At 35.9% G+C, this 15,615-nt stretch overlaps 1 protein-coding gene across 3 annotated transcripts in view; it reads right to left on the bottom strand.

The window, feature by feature from the left end:
- The window catches only part of LOC106056004 (transcription factor 12-like), a 113,916-nt gene that overhangs the window by 76,075 nt on the left and 22,226 nt on the right, over positions 1 to 15,615 (bottom strand). For all 3 annotated transcript variants that reach the window (XM_013212542.2, XM_056016558.1, XM_056016559.1), the window contains exons 4-6: positions 4,018 to 4,073; positions 2,499 to 2,583; positions 930 to 988 (exon numbers count right to left, since the gene is read on the bottom strand). In XM_013212542.2, the coding sequence (XP_013067996.2) occupies positions 930 to 988; positions 2,499 to 2,583; positions 4,018 to 4,073 (200 nt within the window). The remainder of the gene's footprint in view (positions 1 to 929; positions 989 to 2,498; positions 2,584 to 4,017; positions 4,074 to 15,615) is intronic.

The raw sequence follows: 15,615 nt of genomic DNA, 5'->3' as shown, positions 1-15,615 counted from the left end.
AAATATTTTTTTTTAAAGAAACACAGCTTATCTGAAGGGGAAAAACTCAGCCCTTAAAACTATATCTATCAATAATGTAAAAGTTATTTCCCTTATTCAATACCAAACAAAATAATTATTTACCAGTAATTAGTTGACTATCTGGTTACTTTTTAATAATTGATTCATATCTTGTCTAAGATAATGAATAATTGTGTGAAATAACGTACACACACACTTTACCAGACAGAGTGAATTGCTTAAGCTTTGTAAAAAAAAATTAAAAAAATACGCAACTGCTGTAAAATTAAGGGGTGCCTGCTGTAAAATTAAGGGGTGCCGATGGATGAGTTTTATTAAGAGTTAGTTATTCTTCAAATAAAAAAAAAGATATTAATGAATGACAAAAAGTAATGTGCAGAAACACAAATGGAACTATTGGTATTAGATTTCATGATATTGCAGATTTTTCATACATGTCAGAAACCTATGAACAGCTAGCTTTTTTGGTGTATCTGGCGTAAAAGAAAAAGTAAGACTTGATCATCTATGCTTTTTGAAAGGTATTGGATAATTTTAGTGCATATTTCAGCACTGCAGAATGAGATGTTTCAAATATGGAAGAAGCCTTAGACTTTCACTATAGGACTAAAAAAAAATAAGTTAAAAACAAATGAGCAACTAATTAGAAGTAATTAAGGAGACTTGATACAAAGATCAAATGCCACACGCTGGAGATATTCTTAAAATTATAACTCATATAATTCATTTTATTGAATTGGCAACAGTGAACTCTGATCTAATGTCCTTGACATTGTTTAGTTTATAATGAAAATATCTGATACTTTTTTCTTTTTTTTAAATACCGAAGCCATTTTTAGATTCCATGTCAAGGATGTCAAAGAAATGTATCTGAAAGGATAGAAGATGCCAAAAAGCTGTCTACATACCTGTGGTGTTAATCCATCACGACCAGGATATCCAGGTCTTGGATACAGGTCACCCTTGTCTGCAACACAAAAACATAAACAATACTAAGACAGTGATGCCATGCACTAAAAGATCATGCAAATTAGCAAACATACAAACTAGTCTACATACAAATTGTATTCCAGACTAGGACAAACTTGGAGTTAGACAATCTAAGACCAAGACAAGCACTTTCTGTTTTCTCTTTTTAATGTGCATAGTAGTAAAGAGGATAAAATATTCATATTTATATCGACCAAATAAAGAAGATAAAATATTCATATTTATATCAAGCTAACACAGGAAACTTAAGATGCAGAAACACTACCACTGCAGATCAGGGCACTCAAATTGGGGCATCTAGGGCATGCTAGAGTGTGAGTGAAGATGAAGGGAGCAAAATAAAATACACCTAAAAGGATTTAGCAAATATAGATTAGATAATTTTAATTGGTCCAATCAAATGGAAATTCAGTAGCATATAGCAAGTAATGCTAAAATGTTTTCTTTTCCACAATGTTAGTCTGAAGGGGTGGTAATATGTTTCCTAAAGCAGTTCCACTGTAGCTATAAACAAATGGATTTAAATGGTGTGTGGCCAAGTAATCAATTACAGAGGTTTTCAGTCTATTCCAACTATTCACAAATTTTAGCCAAATTATATATTTCATCTTTGCTGAAATAAGGAAGCAGAGCAATAGCGCATGATCCTAGCTAAAACACATGCCAGGTAAGCAAGTCATGTCCTCGGTGGCTATTAGTGCACCAGGTGTTGGCCAGCAATTATTCTCTCCAGTTAATACATAAATGCTACAAAGTGGTCAGAGGTGATGGTGGCTTAGAGCCACCAAGTAAAACCTCATCTGACACAGAAGAATGACTTCCTTTGCATTGCTAGTTGCTGGTTTAAATCTATCAACATTAGTTGTTAGACACTTATCATGCTGCAATCAGCTTATATAATTGTCAACAGTTTCAGGAAGACTTAAATGAAATAGCCATAGCAATGAGTTTTAAAAAAAAAGGGTGACAGAATCCTTTTATTTGAGACTGAGTAATGCATGCTTCAACAATGACACTGAACAAATTTCATACACACAATTAAGTAATTATAATACATAATCAACTATTAGATCTCCCCCTCCCCCCAATAAACAATGCAGGGAATGCAAGCTTAACATTAGTTGTATATAATGGTGGTGAATTGATTATTGACCCTTTTTATTTCTTTTGGAAGATGGGCAGAACGAATACATATTTCTTGTTCTGTTTTGGATTTCAACAATATTTGTGTGCTCTGAGGCCAACATTTTGTCTTGGAGAATAAATGACTTTCTTAAAAGCATAATAGAATTAGTGAGTGTGTTTACGATGAAGAAATCACTAATTTCAGAATGATAGTTTTTAATGTTGTTACTTCTATTAGCAATAATGAAGTCTTAGGGGTTTCTTCTTTTTTTTTTTTCCTATGCTTTTGGGGTTATAATAGTGCTTGCGATTTTTGACTGTCAGGGATGTGGTCAAATTGAAGACAAACAAAACCAATTTACCATCTGCAGGGCCTGGACCTGGACCTAAAAAATGGTCAATATGATCAGGACCATTACCGTTATATTGTGATCGATGGTCCTCAAACTGTGAAACAAATAAAAAAGAAAAAAATTCAAACAATTAGTACAAGGGAGTTAGATATTTAAATAAACTTCATTAATGCATGACATTAAGCCTTTGGTGAAATAACTAATTTAGTAATTACAATGCCAATCTAAACTGAAAGGGATGTTAACTTTGATCAGTTCAGTCATACAAATTAATTTTTTTTAAAATTATATATTGGAATACAGTTGGTTGTAATCAAATAAGAATAACCAGAATATTGGCCTATATGAAATATTTTTTTAAATATATTAATTTTTTAAAATCATTTTAAAAGGTGTATCACATGATCCACTGATTCTGAAAAGGCTTGTCTGTGGGGAACTGTTCCAGAGAAAAGAAGAAGGGGTAGAGAAAAGAAGCGATGATAATACAGCATCAAAGAATGGACAGGCCTGTCAATGAAAGAATCTCTAATCCTGGTAAAAAAAACAGAAAGAAATGGAGAGACATGGCCAACAGATCATGTATGGTGGCCCAATGGTTCAACAGACTAAAGGTGGTGGTAAAAAGCATTAAAGATGTATCAGACACTTCAAATTTCTTTAAGTTAAAAACTATTTCTCTTAGTTTAAAATCATAAAAACATAACACAGGACATATAATGAAGATAAAAGTTTTCTTCAACAAAATAATTTTTAGAAAATAGTTCTTTGTTAGAACAAACAGAAAAAAGTTTTTGTCAAAGAAAAACAGTAGTGGATTAAATGTTAACATATTCAGTTGAATGTATCCTTGACTTAAGTCAACTTGACAGACAGGATAAACTTAATCTTTTGTACTTAATCTTTTGTACCTAATCTTTTGTACAAGTCAAAATGAAAAAGTCTCCAGTTTTAAATATAATGACGCCTCACAAGAAAATGACACAGAGTAAACTTGTAAAGAAACACAATGCTTTAAACCAAAGGAAATCTTGGAGCAGAAAAAGTTGCAAGTTTAGATCTATACCAAGAATCATTGGTTGATCTAATAGGATTTTATTTAACACTATAGGATCAGGTGTGGTCAGCTATTGATACAGAAACAAAGAAAAAAAAAAACAAAAAAAAAAACTTAATAATTAAAAAATAAATCAAATCAATGTTAACAAATATGAAGTAGTCATGGCTTTGTGAGAAAAAAAAAAGGGGTGAAGAAATGAAAGTTAAAAAATCAGCAATTGTCTGGACAATAGATGTTGCATGTTGCAAGGAAGAGGATAGATTTAGTACATATAATAATAATATAAAAAAAAGGACTGAGCAACACAAGAAAGAGTGAGAGAACAATCAAAGGAGGAAGAGGTGGAGTGAAATAGAATCAAACCTACAGGTGAGTACCTATCAGAAGTGAGCTAATAGAAAACCCTTTTACATCACACACTACAATCCCGAACAAAAGTAAAGGAAACAGTAAACAAAGGGGACTTACTCTGCCTTCAAAGCCTGAGGACTGGGAACTGTTCCAACCAGCACTGTCTGTCATTCCTGCCAGAAATCAGAACAATACAATCAACTTATTCAGACTTGCAATCACACTAAGTAGGCAATACAATTCAATCAGTACATTGAAAATAACAGGAAATAAACTGTATACAATCAATAAATAATTTTGTAAACAGAATTATTCCAAACATAATTTTCTTAACCATACTTTCTTTGGTTGAGTTACAAATTGAACTATATTTTATTTTATTCTTGGTAATTTAAATTAAAAAATTACACTTAAAAAAAAACAACTAAAAATATTGTAAAAATCTAACCAGAAATTGAATAAATCATTTCTAAAAAAGTTAGTGGAGCTAAACATTATGTAATCAATTAGACAAACACAATTAACGCTATAAGAGAGATAGGAAGAAGGGTATGTTGTATTTAATGGTTTATTTGTATTTAATACGGTGAATGTGTATACATTATATAAACAATACATAAAATGACCAGATTTAGAAGCTAATGGATGGAGAACAAAAACAAACAACAAGCAAGGTTATGATCTTTCTTTCTTGATAAGCAAATCTATTAATTCATTAGGACATTTAAATCCAGAGGCGTAGCTAGGAATTTGCCATCATTTGGGGGCTTGACCACTTTAGGGGGCCATGTATTTTGACATTCGACATCATGACATGAGATAATGGCCGGGGGGGGGGGGTTCAAATTATCCTCCCACCATAGCTACGCCACTGTTTAGATCTATTCATTCATTAAGACATTTTAAAATTGTAGGTCTTTTGTACAGAAGATCTAAAATCCAGTAGGGATTCGGGCGCCATTAACAATACCACTTTGACCAAGTGTAAATAAAGCTATCCAAAGCAATGAGGGAAAAAAATCAGCGTATACAATCTAGGACCACACATAATATGGTCAACACTGAAACCTTTCTGATGTCCGGTTAGGGTCTGCACATCAAATTTTCACTCACCCTCCTCCCCTTTCGCTTCTCTCTCCTCCTCTCTTGCTCTCAGGCTTTACTTTTTCAATTGCTCTACACAAAACTAGAAGTCACGATAATAAAAGTCTTGACAATAGTTTCATCCTTTGCTGGTGCAAAGTTTGGGATCTTTTAGGGCAGGGGTTGGCAAGCTGCCTTAGGAGTTTCAAGTGTGCAGGCAGGAGAGTAAGAAGAAAGAAATAAAAACAAAGATGGATTAAGTGCTACGAAGACCCAAGACATAGATTCACCCCCAAGACATAAATCCACCCCAAGACATAGATCCCCCCCCCCAACCAAAAAATAAAAAAATGGACTTCATTCACCAATTGTAAACAAACAACATTTAGCCACGTGATTCTCTATCTCTTCTATACAAATTACAATCTAATTTTTAATACACAATGGCTATCAAGCGACAGTTTTTTCCGTTGTTTTATCAATATTATCACGTGACTAAATGTTGTTTGTTTAAGAATTGGAGAATGAGGTCCATTATCAGGGGGTATAGATGGCTTTGAATGTTGTGTGGGATCTTGGAATGGTGATCTACAAAATGGATTAAAGACACTGAGACAGAATGATTAAGGTCGTACTACATTTTGTAAACTCACAAGAATACACAACAAACGAACAATACATTACAAACTCACAAGAATACACAACAAACGAACAATACATTACAAACTTACAAGAATACACAACAAACGAACAATAAATTACAAACTTACAAGAATACACAACAAACGAACAACACATTACAAACTTACAAGAATACACAACAAACGAACAATACATTACAAACTTACAAGAATACACAACAAACGAACAATACATTACAAACTTACAAGAATACACAACAAACGAACAACACATTACAAACTTACAAGAATACACAACAAACGAACAATACATTACAAACTTACAAGAATACACAACAAACGAACAATACATTACAAACTTACAAGAATACACAACAAACGAACAACACATTACAAACTTACAAGACGCACACATACACTAAAAACATGAACCCAGCACATACAAAGAACACGAAGACACAACACACCAACAGCACACACTAAAAACGTGCATATATCACGCTCACAAGACAAATACAATACACTACCAGCACACATAACACACTAACAGAAACTGACCCTAACCCTAACACGTACAGATAGCACACTAACAGCGCACACACACACACATAATACACAGACAACGCACACACATAACACACTGACAATAAACACACACACACACAAATGTAACACACTGACAACACACACATACACTGACAACACACACACATAACACACTGACAACACACACACATAACACACTGACAACACACACACATATATATATAATACACTGACAACACACACACACACACATAATACACTGACAACACACACACAAGACACTGACAACATACACACACGACACTGACAACACACACACACATAAGACACTGACAACACACACAAACATAAGACAATGACAACACACATAACATTTAACCAAACGCACAAATTAGACATTAACAACTCACACACATAACCAGCTAACAAGCACACGACACACATAGTTAATAGTATATTCTGCATGTAAAAAATAAAATTCAAATAAAAAAAGGCTCTCGAAAAGACAAACTTCTCTTTCTCTCTGTCTCTCTCACACACACAAACACGCCCTTTTTCACGTGCCCAACCCTCGCACACACACACACGTATTTCCCCTCCCCCCGGCCCTATTCAATAAAACCCAACCGAGACCGTTGTGTGATCGTTCAAGCGTCGAGTCACTTCACGAACTCAAACCAATCGGTGTATGAAACTAGATGGTCCACCGGATAAATGAAGCCCCACTAGGAGCAGCGTCCCACATACCACTATTACATGTTCCTGTTTCAACATGGTGATCAATACATGACTCAAAATACATTATTGACTAATGGTGGCATTGTTTTCTAAACATAACTAGCCAGTAGGAAAACAGACAATACAATAATAATTGACCCTTAGACAACACTTGTACATTCAATATGAACATATTGAGATTATGACGAGGGCTTAAAGTGAAGTCAGCAGTTAAAACAAATAATTAATATAATAAAGAGCGCTAGAGCTGAATGCCGTGTCGATATGAACATTCTAGCCCAGCGTTTCTCAAACTGTGGGGGAACGTATCACGCGACGTTCTGACGCCGTTGTAAATACGCAGTCTATTAATATTTTGGAAGCATAAATATCTGTGAAGTATAAACTGTAGCTAAAATCCATATTAAAGTATTCCGGTATCTGCCACGTGCGTATTGTTCTGAGAAAACGATTGCATTGAAAAATTATAAATATTATTTAGGTTTACATGTGTATGCATAATTAAGTAAAATAAAACCAACCAATGCGTGAATATCCCGGGAATTTTTAAAATGATAAAACATCCCAAATAAGACCGCACAGTAGGCTTAATTCACAAAACATTAATTTAATTACATTAAGTAAAAATGTTTGTAAAATGTTTTACATGTTTCGGATGTTCCTTCAGAGTTGAAGATAATTACTTCCTAGTCCAAACCTCCCGCAGGACGACGGGGGATGGGAGCGGGCAGGGTTTGAACCCTGGACCATCGATAAATCTGAACGCCAGTCCAGCGCGCAAACCGCACGACCAGGCAGCCAGCACAACGACCAACCGTTTTTACTTTATCAAACTAATGTCAAGTATCTATAGAGTTGGACTCCAAGACCGCCCTTAAAATTCGGTAATTAGAAATTCCAGTCTTGACAGAGAATCGAACCCAGGACCCTAGGTTATGAAACCAAGCGCTTTACCACTTAACACATCGCCCACCCCCCTATAGACCACATTGCTTTAATAATTATTTGGTGCATCTTGATGCCGGTCGTTGACTTGTAGCACCAAACTACTGGCAAACAACTAAACCACTGAAAGCTTATTTTAACTTGTAAAACTTGAATACACTACGGCTGACTACGCCATTTCTTTTTTTTCTTGTTTTTTTTTACTATTATTAAATAAAAATTTTGTAACATTTTATTAAACTCTTGAATCAATAATGCCTTTTATTCGGAAATTTCCGAAATGCGATAGTCCTTTAAAAAAAACGAATTTGGCTCTAGATCTACGTCTAGTTAGTTCTCAAGACAAATTTACATATATTTATTTTTTACTTTGAACAAATTATAACAAACTAGAGTTTTCCTAATCTGTGTAAGTATGGTGTGTTATGACATGCAGTAAGTACAGTAAATACAATGTTGTGTTTAAAAATGGTGTATTCGTAAGTGAAAGAAAATGAAGCGTTGTCAAGTGGCTAAGTAGGCTTGAACTTGGCTTGGCTACCTATGAAAGGGGCTCCAGGTTCGACACACGACTAGAGCAGAGTTGTGTTTACAGAGCGCCTAAAGGCAGCACGTAAAACCTTCTACTATACCCCCCTCACCCCCCCCCCCAAAAAAAAAAATTAGACGTGGAATGAGATTGGACCATAGCGCTAAGAACATGCTATAAGCATGAAAGTAGCGCTATATAAAAGCTATAATTTTATATATGTACAAATTTAATTTGAAAACAAAAGGGGAAACTTTAGAAGACCAAAAGTAGCTGTTTAGAGCAAGATACGCTATATGGTAAATTGCGATCTAAGTGTGAAACAAGTGCTACTTAAACATAACAGCGGTTATTCCCCTTTAATGATCGTGTGTGTGTACGGAAAATAGGTTCCTTTCTTTTTGTGTTTACAATGTCTTGTACAAAATGGCACCTACCCCAGCCCTTACAAGCTTTTGTGCAAAAAAAAAAAAAAGGTACATGTTAAAAGAAAACTAAAGAAAAGAACAATTAGGAAAGCAACCGGCGACATCTCCCCCGTCACCCTGCCCCTCCTCCCTCCACCCGCCCTATACACAAACACACGCGCGGGGGCCATTACTGCACGTCGAGTTGGCCAGCGCTGTCATCCAAAACGCGGCCAATTTATCGCGTGATTAATTAAGGCGACGAAGATTCCAACAATTACCGCACTTAAATGGCCAACCGGAAGTGGAACTGGAGCAAAAGCAATCCCAGAGGACAGTGCGTGAATGAATGGGGGCGCCATCTGGTTTTGGCACCGCCTAGCAGGGGAGACTATTCAAGAGAAAATTGTCAACATAACGGAAAATGTTGTTTTTTTTTCCCCTTCAGCATTCTCTCTTTCCTTGCATTTTGAAGCTAAGGTTCTCCAATTAGCTCGGTAGATTGTAAATATGGTTGACTTCGGATCAGAAAATGTATGTTAAAGAATGGCACAAAATAAATAGATTAAAGTCTGCATTAACATTCTGAACTAGGTTCTAAAACTTTAAAAGCAATCGCCACCAGTGTATTGGGCAGAGTGTTGTTTTAGATACAAAAAGGCAAAGATGTCAATCGCAAATTTTCAATTAGCAGTTTTATCCGTAGCCAGAAATGTTAATATCATTATTGCCTTTTCATTTCCAATAACCTCAAACTATTGGCAATGCTTATATTATTTCTGTTCAATAGAAATGTTGTTTGTTTTGTTTTTTTTTGGTATGCGTATTTTTTTGGTATGCGCAGTGAATGCGAGAAACATATTAATTAAGCTTTTTTCCCCACAATCCATCGGCGATGTGTGTACAAATGTAATTACCACATGTGGATCTAATATTTAAAAAAATATTTAAAGGTTAATTCGGAACACTCACAGAGGCGACAAATCTAAGCGAAGTAGATGTAGATCTTTCTAGATTATGTATCTAAAAATTAGAAAATAATAATGAGACGAGAGTGCTCTTATTTTCGATGTTCAGTTACTAGATCTAGATCTAAACATTAAAAGATATGTAAGGTTAGGGTTGAAAAAAATGAGAACCGTTGCTTAGTTTTCAAGCCGGAAAAGGAAGCTTAGAAAAAAATGAGAACTGTTGCTTATTTCAAGTCGGAAAAGGAAGCTTAGAAAAAAATGAGAACCGTTGCTTAGTTTTCAAGCCGGAAAAGGAAACTTAGAAAAAAATGAGAACCGTTGCTTAGTTTTCAAGTCGGAAAAGGAAGCTTAGAAAAAAATGAGAACCATTGCTTATTGCAAGTCCTCAAAATTTATCATGTTTCCCAACATCCGGAGGACGCTAGCACTCAAGTGGTCACACGAAGAAGAGAGTGGTCAACATGGCGGAGGCAATGGTCGGGGCCGAACAAGGAGTGCTACAACGATGATCAAGATAATGCGCCCGAGCAGGGGGAAAAGCGCTAATGCTCTCTTCAAATCGTTGAGTCTGCTGACAGGTCGCATCTTCTTGCACACTTAAACGCTTTAAAATGTTGCGATTCACATCAGCACCAAGACAAAAAAATAATAATTGTGCCTCATCGTCACTTGACGTCATTAAGAGGCATCAGTAGATCACGTGGAGACATGCGCATTGAAACAAAAAAAATCAGACACAATGAGTTTGATATGTGAGCATTCTGTGTCGCACTTAGTGGGCTTCCTCGGGAGTCGACACTGTTAATTTATGATCAATACAAAGGAAGCTACACGTTCCAGACGTTACGATCTATGAGGCAGACGATGTACAGGTCATCTGTATTCTGTGACCCACGGTTAACAAGGATGTCATGTGGACAGCACATCGATCCACCAATTTTAGTTTTACCCAAATAATATAAGATAAGATTATTAAATTTGTATTGGTCCAATCAAATGGAAATTCAGTTTGACTACAATTGACCACCACAGGTTTCTATTAGAACTGTGTGGACTCAGGGTCTCCCCAATAATTCCAATCTTCAAAGGGATTCAAACCCGAGACCTCTCGGCCCAGAAGTCTAGCAATTTACCTACCACTCAGCCTGATACGCGAAATATCTTATCTTATCTTATATAATACAGACGTTACTTCAAAAAAGATGATTACGTCCTACGCGTCATGCCTTTAGTCATGCATATTAACCAATGACTTAAATTCTGCCAAGTCACTGGTTTTCCTGGCTAGCTCAGGCAACCCATTCCATGCTCTAATAGCACTAGGGAAGAAGGAGTATTTGTACAAATTTGTCCTAGCATATGGGACAAGGAATGTGCCTTTATCTTTGTGTCTTTCAGAGTATTTTATTAAATTTTGTTTTTGTATTTGAAGATTATGGTGCAGTGTTTTATGTATGATTGCTACTTTACTTTTGAGCCTTCTGTCCTGAAGGCTTTCTAAATTTAGTGATTTTACTAAAGGTGTTACTCTAGTCAAATGTGAATATTCGTTTGTTATGAATCTCACTGCTCTATTTTTTGTCTGTTCCAGTTTCTTAATGTTTTCTTGAGTTGAGGGGTCCCAAACGGAGGATGCATATTCTATTATTGGCCTAACCAAGGTTAAATAACATTTTAGTTTTATGTTCTTATTTGATTTATAGAAATTTCTTTTAATAAATCCTAATGCTTTGTTTGATTTTTTTGTAGTTTCATCTATATGTGGATTCCATGACAGTTTTTCATTTATTATAACACCTAGCTATTTTGCGTTTTTAGTCTGTGTTACTGGTTTGCCATGAATAAGATAATAATTTATCATTTATAATATTTATCAAAGTGCTAGGACTATTTTATAACGTGCAAATCAATGCTTATAAAAGTGAGCATATGACGGGAAAAGCGTGAGTTGGGATCTCATGAGGCAATCAGTATTGTTTACACTCGCTGGTGCTATCTTTAACTAGGAGAATGATGTGTGTAGAAGTTTAGCTCTAAAACTAATCTAAAGTAATCGCTAAGGAATCATCAAAATAAACAGATCTGTAAATAAATAAAAGGGAGTAAAAAACGTATTTAAAGCGAAAATATTTCAAATTGCAAATGGGTGAAGGATCTTTTGATTAAAAACAAAGTTGGCGCTCATAAAGTGTTATGTATTAGCCAATATTTAACAAAACAACTGTTCAAGTGTGCAGCCAGAGTTAGATTGGCAAGGGAAATGAAATTAAAAAAAAAAAAACAAAAAAAAAAAACACGTAATTTTTACAACCCTAACATGGAGCGAAACGACACAAGGGCGTGAAATCTAGTAGGGGGGGGGGGTTTAAAGACCCAGTCTACTGCACACGGCTACACCATCGCATCTCCACACCCCTAGCCTGTCTTCCAACCCCCCTTCCAGCTCAATTTAATTAACGAGATGAAACCTCTTTGTTGGTTGGAGGTATCGTATGCTGAACCCATTATCACCTCCATGGAATCTACCGCAAATGAGAACCGGGAATTCCAGTCAACGGACAGCGCTATAACTCCGCTTCATTGTAAAATAAAAGCATAAACTACCAGCAGCGAGGCTTGCCGTATCGTTTCATTCATTCTGTTATTGCGATTGATTTTTTGTTTTGTTTCATTTGAAGCAATTACGTTTTTTTTAAGGGGGGTGGGGGGAGGCAATAAAGAAAAAACAAAAAGGTCAAGGCAGGAACTAAAACGAGTATGGGTTTGCAATGAGTATAACGCCCGTTCAATTTGTATGTATACACATAACTGGGATATATAGCAGAAGGATGGTAACAGAACACGTATTATAACAAGCTGTTAAGTTACACAAGTGTATAATGAAATAAACGAAGGCCGAAGGATACACAGTTGAGACCAAAACAAAATCCGCTGCCGAGGACTGACGTAGATGGCAGTGAAAATCTAAATCGACCACCGGCGAACAATAGTTATGCCTGCGCTAGATGTCAAAATATGTAGGTCGCAGCTGGGGCTGCGTAGACACGGGAAATACTGCGTTCCTTAATCTTCAGACTCGAAGAGAAGCCTTATTATTATTATAACGAAATTAAGTAATAGAAAAGTGTGTTTAGTATTTTCTCATTTTAATTGTAAGTTCTTTTTTTAATGCAATGTTTTGTAGTTGTTGTGGATAACAAATCAAAGTACATAACAAACACACACACACACACAGTGTTGTACAGCGAAATTTTTATGAATGGGAAAGTTTTTTTGTTTTTTTTTCGGGGGGGGGGGGGGGGGCCAATGTGCACGATAAACTTCAAACTCAGTTATCTGCTCTTTATCTTAATATATATTGAAACTCGATTGAAAGGTGCACACAAATTATTATACACCTTTTCATGATACGTAAGGTATCAGCAATTCTGATATAGTGTACACCGGATACGCCAAAAAGCTTATTATTTCTAGTTATCCACCGATGTTCAATACATCTAGTTATCCACCAATCATGACCGGCCTTAAAGTGAGTAGAGGCCCTAGGGCAAAGTGAATTTGAAGTGGTTTAAATGAATTCGCAAATTTAAAAAAAAAAACATAGAAAAAAAAATATAATTCCTCAATCCATACAAAAAATAACAAGGCAAACTGTCTAATCTAAGTAGTCTAACAAGTAGATGTAATCCTTTGTCAATAAACCATCAGACGCAGAAGAGCATTTCCAAAACACGATTCCTAAAGACAACCTGCACCCATTAAACCAGTGTTACATCAGATCTGAACGAAGTGGTCGTCTCCTTTCCATTAGGACTAAAACGGAAAGATTTAAAAACTCCTTTATCCCACTATCGGTCAGAGTGTTACAAGATCGGCTGTCGTCATCGAGAAGTACATAGAAGTCCAATTCATCAAGCGCTGGTTGTGAATGTGTATGTGTTTCGTGACTGAGTGAATGTTGTTCGAATTTTTCATCCATACTGTTTTTGCAAAGTAGTTATGCTGAGGTTGTCAACTGTAGTCAAACTGTATTTCAATTTGATTGGATCAATAAAATTATCTTATATATCTTATTTTTAGATTTAATACAAGTTTCGCAATGCGAGGCGCCCCAACCAATCGGAGACATTAATTGCTATTGCCTAGTTTGCCTACGCCCTAGGCCGGCCCTGCCCAATGTTCAATAAACCTAGTAAGTCTAGTACGTGAAGACCAAAACGTTGAATGATCCAATCGGATGGAAGATTGTTGCAATGTCTCATTTTTCGTTTCCAATCTTATTTTCTTTTCTACGTTACAAAACGAAGCAGGACGTTTTGGCGCCGCCGTTTTGGCGACGCCGTTTTGGCCCCGCCGTTTTGGCGCGAAGGTCGTTTTGGCGCCAGCCGTTTTGGCGACGGGACGTTTTGGCGCGATATACATTATGTACGTTTATTGTATTATTTCTTTTAAAAGAATTATTCATATCTATGTTTTGCATGAGTGTTTGTGTTAAGACATATTTTTCACGTATTAAATGTAAATGTGTGTTTGTGTTTCACATCATTTTATTTAATAAACATTTTGGCTTGTGTATGTGTGTTTATTAAGAGGCACACTTTTATTTTCAAAAAAGTTTATTAAGATATTACTTTAAAATTTAAAAAAAAAATTAAAAAAATGAAACGATGATAGACTAAAAATTGATGCAATTATTTGTTTACATTAACATTGGTTTATTTAATGACTTTGGTATGTAGACTTTGGGCCGCTCTCGGAATTAAAGATTAAGGATTATAAATTCGCACCTAGGGATGTCAAGTGGAGTGCTAGAAACAGATTATCGTCTTACGCGTGAGAGAGGGGAGGGGTGGAGGAAAGAGTATATACAAGGAGTGAAATGTGAGCAGAAGAGAGGGGGCGGGATAGGTGTCACATGTAATGACCATTCCCAAGGAGATGATCGCCAGACGCATGACGCCAACGACCAGTGCTCGGTGCTGGTCTTGTCTTCATTTGTTTAACTCTACCTGCGTCAATGCGAGATGTGTCACCCAAATCACCCCTACCCAATTTCTCAAAATATATCTTTTCAAAGTATCTTAGTGTCGTGAATTTGTTTCTATCTATTGTCGCCCAGAGTGTTTGTTTATATTGGTGGATTCACGTTAGAGTTTGTACTGACCACATTCCGAGTCTTGATCTTTACTATGTGTGGAGTTATTGTCGTCATTCAGCGTAATAGAGCGTTAGATGTTTTGTTATATTACAGTGTGAGACTTAGCTAATTCGTATATTACACTAATGTCAAATAAAAAACTAAATCTTTTGGAAAGAAATCCAAAAATGTCATCCAGTGCGATTAGCAGAACTCACATATAGCATGTCATAACCATTCAGGAATCTGACTTACTATAGGCCTATATTCATGAAATAAGCAAAACCTTTATAATTAAAAAAAAACAACAATTCGCTGAACGGTGTTAGAATTCATACTATACATACAATATTATGGTAGAGTGAAATAAACATTATTATAAAAGTTACGTGCTTATTAAATTATCGTCAAATGATATCTCGCGCCAAAACGGCTCGCGCCAAAACGTCCCGTCGCCAAAACGGCGGGGCCAAAACGGCGTCGCCAAAACGGCGGCGCCAAAACGTCACGTACCGGTTACAAAATGATGTTTCCGAGATTCGATAAAGGCGCGTAGTGGCCAATGACGAGTTTAGCTGTTTCAAAACTTAAGTAACAAAACAGCGAAACGTTTCTCCATGACTAACCTTTATAAAATTTCCGTAAGTGACGAACCCCAGTGACTACATTTGTACATTTTTTTTTTTACAAACCAGGACATTCTACTTCGGAGAGTGAC

This window comes from Biomphalaria glabrata, chromosome 18 (genome assembly GCF_947242115.1).
Source record: "Biomphalaria glabrata chromosome 18, xgBioGlab47.1, whole genome shotgun sequence".
NCBI lineage: Eukaryota > Metazoa > Mollusca > Gastropoda > Planorbidae > Biomphalaria > Biomphalaria glabrata.
Note: the sequence above shows the minus strand (reverse complement) of the source record. Positions and strands in the feature narration are given on the sequence as shown.